This window comes from Stereum hirsutum, assembly GCF_000264905.1.
Source record: "Stereum hirsutum FP-91666 SS1 unplaced genomic scaffold STEHIscaffold_8, whole genome shotgun sequence".
Taxonomy (NCBI): domain Eukaryota; kingdom Fungi; phylum Basidiomycota; class Agaricomycetes; order Russulales; family Stereaceae; genus Stereum; species Stereum hirsutum.
This window is the reverse complement of record NW_006763138.1, coordinates 1231971-1247931: the sequence shown is the minus strand read 5'-3', so window position 1 is coordinate 1247931 and position 15961 is coordinate 1231971. Positions and strand designations below refer to the sequence as shown.

Sequence of the window (15961 nt, the reverse complement as noted above, 5' to 3'; positions counted from 1 at the left end):
CAGAAAGCACCATGCAAGCTGGCCTCATCGAGAAGTTGATATGTGGCGTTTGGAAGGAAGGCTGAATGGAGAAACGTCGACAACTTGACTGGAACAGTCCGGTCCGGACGATATCGGAAGGCTCCCACGCAACGGTCAGTGGGTGGCGTATAGGGCCCCTCCTGTTGTGGCCCGAGTAATAAGTAACCCATGTTTTTGGACAAGACCATAGTAGACATTGCTATTCAACTCCAAGGCGAGCGATCGTATTAGCGACGATAAGCGGGCAACCTGGAGCCGAAGCAGGCCTCTTGCTGTTCGAATACTAGGGTTTGACGCGTGTTCGCCGTCGCTCATCCCGTGCAGCAGATCTTTGCGTGGACTTCGAAGTACCTACTCAAGACGTTTACTTGGAAAGATAGAATATCGGCGATAGGATGGCGAGAGAAGCCATTCGTGTTCGCCACCTTGGTTACTCACAGGTACGAGCCTTGATTATGTGGGACACATATCCATGGTGAAGAGGGACGACCGCCGTCACTCACCTCGTAGGCAAGTATGCAGATATGACGGAGGGTTACAGTCACTGATCACCAGCATTGAGATTCTACGAAGATACGCAGGAAGGGGAAGGAGAATAATACATATAAGTATGCGGAAGGATTCAGAAGCATTGAGCAGTAAAGAGGTCTAGTTTATGTTAGCACATTTCTACTAGCATGTCAGAAATAAAGAATAGCGAGACCGCAGAGAAGAGTCGTAGGAAACGGAACCAAGATGACAGCTTGAAGGACACTGGGATTAATTGTGAGCGCTTTGACCATACGCCAAAGTACCCTGCCCACGCTCAGGGTCCTCCATACGAAGCACCCGAACGGACGGTCCGACGTGGATGTTCTGCATGTTCTGGGGCGTGATGAGGATGTACTGTTTACCCTCGGACGAGTTGGCCGTATCGATCTGCAACGCAAGTTCACCGTCAGACTCCACAAATGACTGGAACATAGCCACGAGGAGAGAGATAATAGGAACGAAGACGTACCATCATCTTCATACTGATACGCCTGTTCACAGCGTCCATGAACACGTCGAACTCGTCCAAGCAACGGATCGGACTGCCGATAGACTCCCACATCGCCAACAAGAGACATATCGTGGCGAAGGATTTTTCGCCACCGCTGAGCGAACGAGGATCCTTGTCACGGTTGCCTTGCTGCGTACCGATATGCTGTTCTTCAGTTCGAACCTTGGAACAGGACATATCAGCATAGCGCCTGGGCGAGTCGCGACCAGAGACACGGGACAAGAATGCTTACCTTGAGTTGGAGCGTCTGATCGGTGTGGTTGAACATGACTTTGCCGTAGTAACCACGGTTGGAAAGATGGAACTGGAACACGACTTTGCACCTGAAAGCGATGTGGCGCCGGAAGTCGTACCATTTGTTCAGACGAATCTTCAAAGACGTCTTCAAAGCCTGTACGTTCAAGGTAGATGCCATCAGCGCTGAGCAGAGAAATGTATCCTGAGATCGACGCGGGGGAAAGCAACGAACGCTGTTCAACCGAACGACTTGATTATACTCCTTCTTCGCACTCTCCCAAGCAGCATGAGTCCTGTTGACTTCGATGGTCATCTCTTCGACCGAGGCTCCGTGTCTGAAAGGAAAGAGTTCGTCAGACCAATCACAATGAGCATGATGACGGAATGGTCTTACTTCTTCTCCCTCTCCTTCAACGCCTTCTGCACTGCGTTCAAATCCCTCTCAACTTCAGTCACCGAGCGTGGGTTCTCCACCCGCGCACAGAACTGCTCTGCTTTCTCCGTCCAGTTCTGTGATAGGAAGAGACAGTCAGTCAACACGGCATGGCGCTAGCTAATTGCTTACGAGGCCCAGACTGACCTCAAACTCTTGCTGCACCAATTTCACCCGCCCTAGTGCTGCCTCTACCTTGTCGTTTTCCTCCTTCAGCTTCCCGATCCAATGCTTCTGATTGGCCTGTGCCTGCACACGGTCCTCGACTGCGGCCATGACCGCGTTCTGGATGAAAGCCAAGAAGGATCAGCAAACTCTTAGGTGGAAAGGCCGGAGATGGATGAACACATACATTGGCCTCCTGTGCACGCCCATCAAATGCGCTGATCTGGTCTCTAAGCGCTCTTGTCTCGGCGTTCAGAGGCTTGAGCTCATTGTCGATCTGCTCTTTCTGCTCGGCCAAGACTCGGAACTGATCGAGAATGACCTCGATCTCTTTTTCCATGTCCTGTAGGAGTCATTCGGTAGTCACCATAGAAAACAAAAAGATCGACCGCGGTGATCGTAAGGTGGAGATATAAGGATCAAACAATGAGTTTCTCGCAGGGCATAATAAGATATATGACGACGTACGCGTCTTGCCTCCTCAAGCCCAGCATTCTCAGCAGGCATGCAGTCGTTGAGCTCAACCTGCAGTCCGTCCCGCCTGTTCCTCGCTTCGTCTTTGATGCGGTACGCTTTCTTCGCTTGAGTCTGTTATCGCAACATGGCGCATCGAGCCACAAGATCAGCAGAAAGGAATAGCAACGTCGTCAGTAAGACTGAATCTTCCAGCGACGATCCCAGAGAGATTTGACGCACCCTCAAATCGTTCAACCGCCTCTGCGCATCCCGGAAATCCTGGTCATCTTGACCATATTTGATGTCCAAACGTTGGATCTCCTCCTGGGTCTCTTGGTATTTGCGCCGCCAATCGCTGAAGGGCACAGGAAAAGGTGTTAGTTGGTGGGCAGACAGGGGTTTAAAAGACGAAAACGGTGGACGACTTACTGAAGCTGAGCAGCCGGATCCTTGCCCGTCCACAACAGATTCCTTGGGTCCCTCATACTCGGGGGGTTGAAAGGAGTAGACCCTCCTCCATCACTGTGATCGAGATGATTGTCAGTGAAAAGAACGAAGTCAGCAACAGGATACTAAAGGAAGGCGTACTGGGCACGGTTAACCCTGTAGAAATCGTTCGTGAAGGCCATTCCGCCTCCGTGGATCTGACTCAGAATGTCGTCGGCAATCTTACGCGTGTCGGCGAGGATGATCTTCTCTATACGGCTCGAGTTGATCATGAGCCGGAGGACGTAGGGGTCCGCCACCTAGGACGCGTAGCGAACATAAACAATCAGAATGTGCTAACGCGTGCGAAAAATGGATGCATACGTCGATGGCACGAAGGATCGTGGTGTACTGAGCGGGAGGCTCGCCTGCACTGTAATCAAACAGGTCGCGTTTCGCGACAATAATGCTGATCTGAGGGCTAACGTAGCGGACGAACAAATGCAGTCAGCCAAAGCGCTCAAAGCCATAACACTGTCGTCAGCAAACAGTACCATAAACGAAATTTACTTACTTTCCATACTTCTTCAACAGCGCGCTCAACTGTGGCCGATCCCTTCCATCCGTCAACGCAAAGCTGCTCATCATCCCCCCGATCTGGGTCCTCAACAACGGCGCCCACTTCATATCCTTCACAGTAACGTATTTGCCCAGAGGGCCAACCACCTCGCCGTGCCAACTCTGCCTTTCCACCTCCTGCAAGACCCTATTGATATCCTTTCCGTATGGCGCCAACGCATTCTTCTGCTGCTCCATACACCTCTGAATTTGCTGCTGGCACTCGTCCAAGCGGCTCTTAGCCTGGTTGATCTCGTACGCAGTCTGCTGAGGGACAGCGCGCAGCTGATTGACGGTGGCTTCGAGATCTTTGCCCTGGGTTTCGAGATCCCGGAGGCGGGATTCAGCAAGACGATATTCGTCCTTCGCGGCGTTGAGCCGGGTCTGAATGTCGTCTTGTTTGGCTTGTGAGTTCGCGGCGTTCTTCTGGTTCTCGGTCTCGATCCTGTGGGTGAGCTCTTCGATCTGGCGTTTGACCCTGCGGTGGTCGCCTTGTAGGTTCTTCTGGTCGTTCTGTTGTGCGATATATCAGAGAACGTGACGCTGTACGCTGGGGGGTGAATGTGAATTGAAGGTGGGTACGTACCACATTCTCTGAGAGCTTCTTGGTCTTCTCGCGGATCTGTACTCCGATCTCGGCTTTCCTGTCGTGGAGATGTGTGACATTACCAAGGCCAGCGTGGATTTCCTCTTTGACCCTTACGGTCTCAGTTGTCTCTTGAAGTTTTTGCTACAGAAAATATGCGCGTACGCGTCAGTTCCGGTGATCATGATGAACGGAGTATTGGGATTAGAGTACTCACCTCCGCGTTCGCAAGGGCTGTTTCAACCCTAGGAAGTCTGGCCTCCAACCTCGTATGCTCTGACACCCTCTGACGGAGTTCCTAAAGATTAAAAGGCCAAACAAACCACCGACACGATCAATACTCCGCTAGACTCATCGCAAAAAAAGTAGCGAGAAACACAAACCTCCTCTTTCGTAGCGACATGCGCCCAAGCTAGCTCCTTCTTCAGATCGTCCGCCCTCTGCTTCTGCTCACGCGCTTTGCTCGCCTCGTCGAACCTGGCCGTCGCCTCCGTGAATCGTTCCTCCAGATCTGGGAGGGCTTCTTTCTTGGCTGTGAGCACTTTGGACATGGACGAGATGTTCTCCATGATGAGCTCGTATTCTTCGCTGAGTTGGGAGAGTTGCGTGCCGCGGAGGAAGAACTTAGGTGGGGATGTAAGTAAAGGAATCATGAAGACAATATTTTTATTTACCTTGTACTTGTCGTTTGGAGAGGACGCGCTGAGGAACTGCCTGTGTTTCCAGTCAATATATGACCTTGAACAAGTGTAGTATATGAGATACTGTACCTAGCAGCATCTAAAAGTCACCATAAAAACCGGTAAGTATCATGCATACAAAATAGACGGTCGTCATTATTCTGTAAATGAGAATATGCCTCACCTTGCGTCAAGATGTTCATCGGATTGTCCACTTGAATGTTCATATGGTCGCATATCTTGGACAGCTCGTCCCGTTTCGTGGAAATGACGCGACCGTCCCTGCTCTTGATCTTGTAGGACGACCCTCCGTCCTTGGTGAAGCGACGAGTGATAACGATACTATCACCGTATATGTCGTGGTTATAAGCTTCATCTCCCTGATTCTTCAGGACAAGGGTCACTTCGGAGACGCTGTAGAGTAAGGATGGTCAGAACTGAATATTATTCTTCTTTGTCGCCTATAACGAGCTTCACGTACGATTGTCCCTCACGGATAAAGGATTTGAGGCCATTAGCGCGTCCAGTGGAGGACGATTTACCACCCAACGCTACAGTGATGGCCGAAAGACAAGCGCTCTTCCCACCTGCGGAAAATATGTTAGAACAAAAGATTGCACGAGCAATCGGGGCGAAGATAGGAGGTCACTGACTTCCATTATGTCCTGAAAGAAGAAGTTCGGTGAGTGTATGCGCAAGAAATGCCGAGAGACGGGCTGACCGATAATGAAGTTGATCTGAGGACCGAACTTGAAGGAGAGGAACTTATGGCACATGAACTGGTGCATCTCGACGGACTCGATAATTCCAAACTGGGCTATGCCCTATAGGTCCCAGTGCGTCAGATTAGCAATAAGAATAAGAAAAGTATGTTAGAGCTACTTACGCCGCTAAGATGCTCCCTGTTGCGGATGGATTGACGGATAGCCTCCTCATGCTCCTGCTCGAAACGGTCGGTAGTGGTCAAATCATCCTCAGCTTGCTGAGACTCATGAAGGTCGTCCAAGGTGACTGGTTCGGCGTCTTCGTCGTCTATCCCATCTGCATCCCCACCCTTTTTCGCGCGTTTTTTCTTCGATTTCGAGCTCTCACCAGCTGGGGCAGCATAAGTGATGCGCTCGTTAGCCTGCTCGTTAAATCTGGCGCGCTTGGAAGACCCAGCCTGGGCCTCCTGTTGCTCTGCTTCGCCATCGCTCTCTATAGCATTCGATCGGCGTTTGGCCATCGTTGTGGAGTATAAGAAGAGGCGATATGTTTCGAGGGTGCAGGACGAAGGAAGTGATGGAAGGAGACAAGACGCGTCGCGTCGCGAGTCCCAAATGCACGAGCCCGCAGCGTGGGAGCTTTGATCCAAAAATAGAAAAAGCCCTGAAAATGCGCGCGATGCCGTAATCGGTGTTGACTGGTCATTGGCTGACGGCATCCGTGCAGTAATCATTCTAGTGCTCCCAATATCTGATAGAAAATCACGAAAGCTGTACGAAAATCACTGTCCGAGCGCCCTCTGTGTAGTGCATATTTTTATAAAGTGAGGGGAAATTGCAAGGGGTTGCGCAGTGGGACAGAGGCTAGAGCCTGGTAAGGCAACCGATTAGCCGACACGAGGTTCGAAGGTGGTAGCTACCAATTAGAAACAATCCCCTTCTTGATCACAACGTCCACCATCCCCCTTCCTCTCCCCTCCCTTTTCGCCCACTACCCAGGAGCACTTTATTTGTGCTCTTTCTTATCCACATTCTTCGCCTGAGCTGAGGCATCCATTCACTTTTACCTTCATTCATTTCGATTTCGCTCTCACACATGGCCCAGCCTATCCAATACCGCAATCCTCCTCTCGCAGGCAGACCGCCGTACGCGACTGACGAACCGGATTCAATGTTTGCACCCAATCCTTACCAGCAGCCCAGGATGGGTATGCCAAAACCCCAGGACCCCAACGCTCGTTCTTCGGCCTACAATCAGTGAGTGCAGCTCACAAATCTTCGCACCGCAGCGCCGACTTGCTCCGCCGAGCTTATTGCGTCCGAATGATTGACTTGCTGATGCGCGATGCATCGACCACAACAGCTACGACAACTACCTCGAAGGCAATCGCCACTCCGGTGCCGGTGCGCTCGGTATGGGAATGATGAGTGGCGACATGGACGATGACGACGAAGATGCCTATGCCAACGACAACAAGCATGCCGCCCTCGCGGCTGCCACTGGTCGCGGAATACCTGAACCTTTACCCGCACCTCGTCCCGGATATGTTGCATCAAAGAATCCGTTCGAGATCCCAGTTCCTGCTCCTGCCGCTGCCCCCGAAGGTCGTCAAATGGCCCAGCTTCCCGCAGCTCTCGCAGCTGCCGGTGGCCGTCCTCCCGCCTTACTCACGACCATTCCTCCGCCTGCTCCGATTTCGGTTCCCAGCACTCCCCACCCTCTCCCACCGACAATGACTCCGATCACTCCCGCCTTTGCTCGTCCCGTGAAACCTACGTCTCAACGCGACGTCACGTTCGGCAGGGAACCGATCATGAGGAGTAACTCAGAGGAAAGGCTTCTTCCCCGTCGCGGCGAGAAGGGCGATGATTTCTGGAGGAGGTTCAGTATGATCGCGAAGGAGGAGAAGTCAAAGCCGTACAAACAGAGGTATGTAGGTCGATTTTCTGAGCACTGCATCGACTGCTAACCCCTTCAGTGCTAGCCAATGGCTTCGGTCAACACAGAATGGGACTAATCGTATGTCTCGTTGTATCTGGTTGGTCGGCCTTGTCCTTCTCGCTGTAAGTCTCTCTTGTTTTGTTTTGCTCTGCTTGCAGTTGTTTACAGCATGGCTGATGATGCTCCATGTAGGCTGTCGGTCTTGGTATTGGCCTCGGCTGGTATGTCGCCCACAACTCCAAAGGCTCTTCGGACCCCACCGCGGTCGGCGGCAGTGCCAACCAGGCGTCGACCTACTCGCCTACGTCAACAGCCGCTGCGACGTCGTCATCTCATCATGTATCGCCAACGAACACTGTCGCTCGACGAGACGCTTTCCCCGAGCCTGTACCGACTGGCACCACGTTCAATATCGTGCATATCGATCACCCAGGCCTGAAGTCGGCAAAGCGAGATATAGAGACGGACGTGGACTTGGACGTAGAGGTGGCGGAGAAGAGAGCGGTGAATCCCGCAGCGGCATCAAGACATCGGAGGCATCATCAGAACCGTACTTCGTATTAGGGCCCAGACTACCCATGCCTGGATCTTATTCCCTGGGAACTCGGCTTTCCGAGCCGGCAGCGCTTGGACTGTCCTGATATCCTGTCCACTCGTTCCTTTCCCTCCTGCGTGATATCTCCGCTTCTTGCGCCCATAGATCATCGCCCCTCCCATCCTACCACACCCTCATCCTACACGACGATCGCTACACATCAACACACAATTATACCCCATTTGCCTTGCTTGATCTCCGTGTGTGTTGCTCCTCTTTGCTGTTCCTCTGCTTGCACTATTATCTTCCATCGTCCCGCGGATCCCTCTTTTTTTCCTTGGTCATTTATTTCGTCGTTCATCTCTCCCGCGGTACTCATTTTACGAGAACGACCAGCCGTTATTATTTAAAAGGCTGGTCTTTATTAATGCCCCTTCCCTGCTCCACGCGTCACACATGAGGGGGTGGACGCTGGACCGGATCTTCGACTCGTTAGGATATTCCAGTTCTCAGGATATACCCGTGGACACCCACTAGCCAACCAGGACATCGACGTACTAGTACTTATTGCCTAAGTATCCGAGTTCCCCACACATGCTCTGTGACGGTCACGACGAGCAAACGAGGACACAAGTACGTGAGGGCAGACTATGTACAGTGCGACGCGACGGGCAAGGCAGGCAGGTGGGGGGGGGGGGGGGGGTTTAGAGTGGGAGTAGGACAAGGACAAGGACAGGGTTCGGGGTTCGAATGTGGTGACTAGGAACAGTCGAGTAAGGACTCATTGTACATGCCACCGCATACATACCCTTCCTGCCCCTCGCGCGCACTGTTACACGCGTTATACGGTTATACATGTTGCCTGCTTGATTTCAGATCGAAGGGTTCGTTTGCTTGTCCGATTGCTTGGTTGATGACCTTGTGTACTTAGTACTTGAATTTCTTTATATTGGTCGGAATTGGGCTTTGGTTGAATCTCGTCGTGGGGTCCTGGAATATTTGCGAAGGGAGCCGGAACATTGCAAATAAGGACAAGTAGAATTCACCGGCCGATGCCGAGGCCAATATCTCCGACTCTCAGGCTGGAGCACAAAAAATGTGGATGAGTATGATGAGATACTTTAATTGGTTCGGTTCTAAAACACTGTGAGATCTTCTGAAGCTCGTTCATCCTCTTACGGCCTGAAACTTACCATGGCGGCGATAAAGTGGTAGAATAAAAGTCATAACTGGCATGTCGACTGGCTCAGGTCCAGCCGGCCCCTCCTGATAGTGATTCACAGCTGTGAACTTTCGCTACTGCCTCTCCATCCCGAGTTCTCCCGCTCGACACTCTTCCCTTCGGCGTCGTTGACTTGATAGCTTCTCGGGCGCACAGTTCTAAGGACCCGGCTACTCTGTGCAGAGCCAATGATATTTGTAACGCTACATCCATACTTTCTCTGCGGCAGGCAGATTCAATGAGGTCGAAGACGACAACACGTCCAATGCTCTGTAGAATATGGGTCCAGAACATCGGGCCTGTCTTCCTTGGGTTTGACCATCGGATGCTCGCCTTAACTTCGACATCCATTCCCAACTCTCAGATTACCAGTGGGTTTCGAGTCGTTATAGCCAAGGGATGTCATACAAGGTAAGTCCAAGACTCTTTGCAGCCTCCAATAGCGCGCTCGAGGGGAACACAGCCGTCCGCACGCATCCACGCACCACCTCATACCGCGCCACATTCTGCGATTTCGCTACTTGACCGACCGGCCCTTGAGCTTGAGGATCACAGTGCGGAATTCCGCCTTTCTATTTGTCTACCGTCTCTTCCCGACTGCCCAACCGATCGTGCTCCCCACACCCTGCACACACGACTCTCACTCCTCCAAATGCACGTCTGCATGGCTGTCCATCATAATCAGCTTATGCGTGACTTCGACGTTTTCATCATCCAACAAGAAATGACCAGACTCACTGAAAATAACACCATCGGATCCTCAGATGGGACAGATCCTCCTGGCCGCCGCCACCGTCGAATCTGGCGACGTATTGAAACCGATCTTCGCCTGAGGCGCCCACTCTCTAACCGCATTGACCAACCCCTCGAAAAACTCATTCAGCTCCGGGTTTCCCTTCACCCCAAACCCGATAATGACCCCATCCCACTTTTTGCTCTGGAGGATATCTCTCCAAGCGGTGACACCGTCCTCGAAGGCATGGAAGAAAACGGTGGAGTCATAACCCGACGCTAAGAGGTCTTTCTCAGCTTTCTCCAAACCGACACGAATCTGCTCGTTGTTGCCGCGGTCGACTCGGGGGACGCGGGGGTGGTTCCAGGGGAGACCAGTAAAGAGGAGAGTGGGGGCCATGTTTAATGGCGTGTTTGGTGGAGATAGAGGAAGAGTAGTTGGAAGGTATAAGTCTAGAGGGATTGATAGTAGTGTGTGAGTTTTGCTCGAGGTTGTTTAGATGGGGTGATGGGACGATAGCTCGACGTGCAGAAGTTCTTTATACTCTCAGCTTGCTCGATCCCGGAGTTTCTTCCGATATGTATGCTCATCTCATCAGTTCTTCTCTTACTCACCGTCCTACACGGACGAGCAGGGGTCTCGAACGGTTTGTGATCATCGCTCCAGCCTGAGAACAATATCCATACACGGCTACACCCAGTCACAAAAGACCTTGGATCTTCATGTATTCGGAAATTATGGCATCTTCGCTGATCTTTGCCTCTCTGTTTAGAATAGCCTGGCAGCGTATTCAGCCAGCAATTCATCATGCGACCTTGGTCTATACAACTCTGCGGCCTTTAGCCAGGAGGAGTTAGGCAAAGCGACCGTCACCATCACGAGTGGTTCGCGTTTCTAGCTCGGCGGCCGATGATACACACGCCCAGACTAGGACAGCTCTTCTGACGATAACTTCGCCTTGACGGACGCCGATGCAGCTCGTAGTCTACAAATGAAGATTCCATTCCACCAGTCTACAGCCTGAGGCTGATCCTAGTGTAGCGCTGATACCACGACATACTGTGACGAGGCGAATACGGCTACATACGTTCCAGTTTTCATTGTACAGACGACCGCAAGAGATAATATGGCTCTACCACATCTGCATCTGTAAGCCATCGGCGGAGTAGCAAGTAATAGAGAATACAGTGACGCCCGGAAGCATGGCTGGTGGAATACAGACCGAGATGCAATTGAGGGATAGCTATAATATAGTATGGGTGTATTGCGAAAGCACGACAACAGCAAAGAGAGATAAACACGAAATACGAAGACCTGATGAAGCAAAACCTGGAAGGAATAAGATACCCCAAAAAAGCTTACGACAATGTTACTCCCGCAACTGCGAAGCTAAACTGTGTCATCAGCAGCTGACAATCCTCCGCGCAACCTTTCTGCTTTGCCTTCGGTAGTGTCAGCACCTGACGCGGCTGTTATCTGCTTCCCAGACACTTTCCTGTCCCCTGAAACAACACCTGTGCTCGTCCCTTCACCTGTGTCCGCTTTCTTCCCCTTGCCCGTCCCCTTCCCCACTTTCGAAATTGGCGCTTGCTGAGGATCAGGCTCTACAACCTCCACCTCCATAACATCTGAGTCCGAACCGTCACCATCATCTTTCTCTTTACCACTACCTTCCAACTTCGCCATCTCCTTCTGCGCGAGCCATGGTTCCGACAGAGATCGTATCCGAAGAACCAGCTCTTCTCTGAATTTGCCGACAGATGCCCCGCCCCAGTGAGGATGCGGTGGTTTTTTGACTCGTCTGGTTTTGGGCGTTGGTTGTTCCTGCGCATAGGGAGAGATATATGAGTATATGAAAGAGTATAAGAGAGGGGATCCCATACAGCGATGATCTTCTGTGAGAGCTCAGGGTTCTGCATGAATTGTTGCGCAAAGTAAAGCAGGTAGACGCCACAATCGCAATAATTTGGTTGGTGAGGGACCTATGCAGGATTCAAGTCGATAAAAATGTCGCGAGGAGTGAATGCTGAACCAGCGAGAGAACTTACATGAGCTTGCTTCCCCACCGGCGGCGTCGTGGACGCCTCATCGGCGACCTTCTTCTTGTCAACAGCTTCCATCTGCAGATACCTGCTCAGCCTCTTGATAGCCTGTGGATGCTTGGAAGACAGAGAATCGAAGGTATAGATCTGAGTCCTACGACACGCAAGGCCAATTATGATAAAGATGTGAACGATGAAACGGTTCGCATAATTATAACATACGTAGGGTGGGTATCCTCCTCTGCAATCACCTCTTCCCCGTCCGTAACCTCAACGACGTTGTCCCGATGAACACCCTCATCGTCATCAACGACCTCGACAGGCGCGTCCTCAGTTTGTCGAAATGGTGTCGATGGTCGCTTGCGCTTTCCCTTGTTCGACGATTGCGTGCCGTAGAAAGTGGTGACCGGAACGCCATTGGTCAATTTCGTCATTGCCTCTTTACCCTCACCTTTACCCTTGCGCTCATCCGGTTCCACCTCCTCAATATCGGAGTCAGCCTTGATCGATCCCTCCGAGACTTCTTTCAGCAGAGAATCTCCTCGCTCCGGGAACACCTCTTCGATGTCCACATCGTGTCCTTGTTCATTCGGTGGAGGTTGAGGTTGAGGTTGATCCATGTCAGGTCCATCGCTCTCTGGATATTGCAGGAGAGGCACTTCTTCAGAAAATGCCGAAGGGGCTCGACTGTTCGCTTGATCGTCATCATCATCAATCTTCATCTTCGTGCTACAATCTTGCGACATCCTCTCCATCGCATCGTCCATCTCCACCGTCGATTGTCTTCGTCCAGGCGACCGTTCCGGCTCGCCCATTACGATGTCACGTACTTGATCCTCGTCGCATTCCTCCTCGTCGGGTGTCTCCTCGTCGTGTCTCTCATCGTCTCCCCCTACGGAATCGGGGACAACAGATGTCGAACGCATAGAACTGGCAGACGACAGCCTACGATGCACGGGCGCGGAAGTGGACATGAGGTCCGATACAGGTGGTAATGAGGTACTACTTGTCGTTTGTGGTGACGGAAGTGCTGGTGAGGATGCACCAGAAAGGAGGGGCGGCGCGGACACGGATTCAGGATGTGCGGAGTTGAACCCAATACCGGCACCAGAGCGACGTTGGGATCGTGTGTTGGGAGTTGGTTTGGGCGCCTTCGGAGGTGGGGGGTTGAGGACGTAGGCGGGGTTGCAAATGATAGCAAGATACCAATGAAGACTGGCATAACGCGAAAGTGTCAGTAAGAGACGAGAAGAAAAGTAGACGTGGTCGTACTGCTCATTAATGGGCACAATAACATATTTCTTCTCGAAGATATCGAACTTATTGGTCCATTTACGAACGCTATTAAATCCGTCTTCGGGGCTGGTGAGACCTGTCAATACGGTGTAGGCGGCGTGAAAATTTGCGATCGGGATAACCTACATCTTCGTGGACAGTTTCTTGTAGAAGAAAGAGCTGAAAAGGTGTATTTGGCTGGCTAACTCGGGCTTGGTATCGTTCAACTCAGCTAGCCATAGTCTGATACATGTGTGAGCGAAGCAAAGATGATATTCCCGTAGAAGTGAAGACTCACTTGAGACCAAATTCTATGAGAGTATCGTTGAGGAACTCGCCCGGGTTAAGACGGGCCACATCTCCGTTCGTGATATTGACAGCGCCTGTACCTTGTGGAGGATATACGAGTATCCTGCGGATAATCTGGATCATTAGCGTGATCAGCGCCGACGGGGTAACGTGCACATACACTTCATCTGCATTAGGTACAGGCGCAGGAGGATCTGGAGTAGACGCCTTTGTTTCTTGTGTGTTCGAAAGGCGGTTTGAACGTCGTCTCTGTGCTGGCTGACCTAAAACACCTTTGCTGTACGGCTAATGAGCTCTCTGCGAGGATGTTGAAAGTGTGTGTTACGTACGATACGGGTCGTGGTCTTGGGCCGGCACGAGGCTGTGGTGATGGAGGGCGAGCACTTTCAAAGACATCAGCGGTTTCTTCCAGCCGGCTTGAAGCCCGTCGTCGACTAGCCGCTAGTGCATTGGCGTAGTGGGCCGCTTGCAGAACGCCTTCCCACACGTCCACTGCTGCATGGCCCCTAAATTCCCGTTAAAACAAGGTAATGATGAGAAGAAAAGGAGCCCAACCTGATCGTTTCCAACGGGTTTTTGATCAACTTTTTCAGAGTGCGGCAAAACAACTGCATGCGATCTCGACCGGCCTCCCACTCTGGACTTCGCGTGTCAAACTTTAATGAGATCATTCCATCCGCCCGTGAAGACACTGAGACAAAAAATCAAAAATCAGATCAAAAATCATCCCGCTAGCTGTGAAATTTCGTACTGTCTTTCAAGTTTGAGGCGAGTACACCGCTCGCGGAAAAGCCCCGGATGGCCGTAAATTGCATAATGTAGCATGGGTTATCTAGTTCGCTCACCTGCAGGAGAAGCTCGGTCGGCGAGAAGACATTACATTAAAAGTTAAGCTGAGCTCACCGTGATGGTCGAGATTGAGGTCTTTGAGACTGTAAACTGGAGGAGTGGAGCTTTTAGTCGATGTTCGGGTTTACAAATTATCTTGATTTCCAGCTTGATGGGATTCCACGACAATTGGAGTGAATCGTAATCGATCTGTTCCTGCATGAACAGCCCAATGGCACACTTCTCAAGAGGGAACTCATACGTCGCGTCCTCGAACGAAGATGACTTGGAAGACGAGGCAATAGGTTGTGGTATCGAGTTGGTCTTCGAAGAATTGGCAAGCTCCTTGCGAGATTCAAATTTAAGTGTCTGTTTGATACGTGAGGGTCAGAAATCACGACAGCTCATCATAAGATGAGAAGATATGTATTGGAGAAGTGACGATCTACCTTAATTGCCCGTGGCTTCATCTTCTCCCGAACAGTCGTAGGATTTGTGTGCCGTGGATTGGAGGAGGACGAGGCCCGGTCTTCCCAAAGAGAGACCTTTTTCATAACATGGCCACTTGGAGGAATGTCCGGGCGCGGGTGAGGCTCTGGCAGCTGCGACGCCATGAAGTCACTACCGTCTTCGATCCCGTCGTCCTCGAGTTCGCCCTCGACAACAGTAATCTTCCGCCTCTTCAGTTTCTCGCGAGCTATGACGGTGTACTCCCCGTCGGCAGGAGGGGGCCGTTTAGTTGGGCGTGAGTGCGGTGGTGTTTCATTGCGAAATAAGTCCATAGGGTCATCAGACCTATCTCCAGCGGCCTCTTGAGAATCGCGCCGAACGACCTCGCCCGTATCTTCCTCTCCGTCAGTGATCACAATAGTTTCAGGAGCTATGAGCCAATATCATAAGCAATAATTCGACTAGCCATTAAGCATGTGGCGTACCTGGCTTGGGAGACCCCACTGACGGCGGGCGGGCGGGTTGGCGCCCTCGAGAGCCGCGTTTCGAGGTAGAAGCAGAGGTGTCCTTCGGTTTCGAGAATAATTTGGACGTGGTGGACTTGTCGCTATTGCGGTTGCCGTTCTGCTGAGCTTTTTGGCCTGATGAAGTGCCAACTGTGGCCCGAGCGAATGTCAGCGGTGTGTCCGGGTTCTTTCCCCTTCCATTACGAGGTTGGTTCTTGCTCGACAGTCTACCCCCTGAGAAAGGATTCGCGGAATCAGCCCTAGAGGGTTTCGGAGTCGACTATTATTTAGAATATTAGCAAGGTCCCTGAGTCAATGAAGACTGTACTGCAAGATATAGAATGGAGAGACCTACGCACTCCTGGTACACGTATTACTGTGGGGCTATTCTTCCAGGGACTATGAAAGCGGAACCGGAGAAAAACATAAGTGTAATTCCTCGTGACAGACGCGACGCGACGCACCCATTTGTACTCGCAGACGCATCCCTATGGTTGGTTGGCTGTCTCCCAGATCCTGATGGCTGGCCATGAAGAATTTCAAGTTGGTCTCTTTCATTCTGGGAGAATGTCGAGGGCATGACAAAAGGGCGTTTGGGTTGTTGTGGCCGCCTGCCGTCGACGATGGTGGATGAGGAGAAGGAGGTGCATTATTACGTCAGCGAATACTGGTGTCTACAGTGTGGCCCTAAACAAGCGCGCTTATCACGGAGTCTGACGTGTGGCGCTTGGTGTTTCGTCCCAACCTTTGC

The 15961-nt window shown here is 51.6% G+C and overlaps 4 protein-coding genes across 4 annotated transcripts; 1 reads left to right on the top strand and 3 right to left on the bottom strand.

Annotated features, from left to right (window-relative positions):
• Window positions 1-555: 555 nt before the first annotated feature.
• On the bottom strand, window positions 556-5911 carry STEHIDRAFT_80311 (P-loop containing nucleoside triphosphate hydrolase protein). Its single transcript, XM_007304624.1, has 23 exons — window positions 5551-5911; window positions 5386-5488; window positions 5318-5329; window positions 5146-5251; window positions 4849-5078; window positions 4755-4764; window positions 4659-4698; window positions 4368-4607; window positions 4202-4282; window positions 3985-4128; window positions 3355-3911; window positions 3165-3261; window positions 2943-3100; window positions 2784-2876; window positions 2595-2709; window positions 2367-2486; window positions 2086-2241; window positions 1881-2018; window positions 1695-1810; window positions 1533-1635; window positions 1296-1454; window positions 1022-1225; window positions 556-939 (listed from the first exon to the last, which is right to left on the bottom strand). The coding sequence occupies exons 1-23, from the start codon at window positions 5887-5889 to the stop codon at window positions 781-783; spliced, it is 3480 nt and encodes a 1159-aa protein (XP_007304686.1). The 5' UTR covers window positions 5890-5911; the 3' UTR covers window positions 556-780.
• Window positions 5912-6312: 401 nt separating this feature from the next.
• On the top strand, window positions 6313-8664 carry STEHIDRAFT_122086 (uncharacterized protein). The gene is made up of 5 exons (XM_007304915.1): window positions 6313-6625; window positions 6732-7298; window positions 7348-7432; window positions 7503-8448; window positions 8625-8664. The coding sequence occupies exons 1-4, from the start codon at window positions 6465-6467 to the stop codon at window positions 7872-7874; spliced, it is 1185 nt and encodes a 394-aa protein (XP_007304977.1). The 5' UTR covers window positions 6313-6464; the 3' UTR covers window positions 7875-8448; window positions 8625-8664.
• A 654-nt stretch (window positions 8665-9318) lies between these two features.
• STEHIDRAFT_122084 (uncharacterized protein) lies at window positions 9319-10295 on the bottom strand. Its single transcript, XM_007304914.1, has 2 exons — window positions 9806-10295; window positions 9319-9735 (listed from the first exon to the last, which is right to left on the bottom strand). The coding sequence occupies exon 1, from the start codon at window positions 10197-10199 to the stop codon at window positions 9828-9830; it is 372 nt and encodes a 123-aa protein (XP_007304976.1). The 5' UTR covers window positions 10200-10295; the 3' UTR covers window positions 9319-9735; window positions 9806-9827.
• Window positions 10296-10956: 661 nt separating this feature from the next.
• On the bottom strand, window positions 10957-15793 carry STEHIDRAFT_122083 (uncharacterized protein; the record flags this gene model as incomplete). Its single annotated transcript, XM_007304913.1, has 16 exons — window positions 10957-11624; window positions 11684-11782; window positions 11849-11996; window positions 12065-13057; window positions 13115-13204; window positions 13265-13360; window positions 13416-13529; window positions 13587-13703; window positions 13756-13932; window positions 13982-14117; window positions 14178-14271; window positions 14330-14623; window positions 14704-15134; window positions 15190-15490; window positions 15570-15609; window positions 15675-15793. The coding sequence occupies 16 exons, from the start codon at window positions 15788-15790 to the stop codon at window positions 11190-11192; spliced, it is 3681 nt and encodes a 1226-aa protein (XP_007304975.1). The 3' UTR covers window positions 10957-11189.
• Between the last annotated feature and the right edge of the window lie 168 nt (window positions 15794-15961).

What these genes read in the sequence shown, in the direction of transcription:
- STEHIDRAFT_122084 (XM_007304914.1), bottom strand. Translation starts at nt 10,199, where the DNA reads ATGGCCCCCACTCTCCTCTTTACTGGTCTCCCCTGGAACCACCCCCGC.
- STEHIDRAFT_80311 (XM_007304624.1), bottom strand. Translation starts at nt 5,889, where the DNA reads ATGGCCAAACGCCGATCGAATGCTATAGAGAGCGATGGCGAAGCAGAG. An exon ending in GGCGGTTGAACGATTTGAGG is followed by an intron (nt 2,487 to 2,594) that starts GTGCGTCAAATC and finishes TTGCGATAACAG; the next exon opens with ACTCAAGCGAAGAAAGCGTA. An exon ending in TGGTGCAGCAAGAGTTTGAG is followed by an intron (nt 1,811 to 1,880) that starts GTCAGTCTGGGC and finishes TTCCTATCACAG; the next exon opens with AACTGGACGGAGAAAGCAGA.
- STEHIDRAFT_122086 (XM_007304915.1), top strand. Translation starts at nt 6,465, where the DNA reads ATGGCCCAGCCTATCCAATACCGCAATCCTCCTCTCGCAGGCAGACCG. An exon ending in CGTTCTTCGGCCTACAATCA is followed by an intron (nt 6,626 to 6,731) that starts GTGAGTGCAGCT and finishes CGACCACAACAG; the next exon opens with CTACGACAACTACCTCGAAG. An exon ending in TCGGCCTTGTCCTTCTCGCT is followed by an intron (nt 7,433 to 7,502) that starts GTAAGTCTCTCT and finishes TGCTCCATGTAG; the next exon opens with GCTGTCGGTCTTGGTATTGG.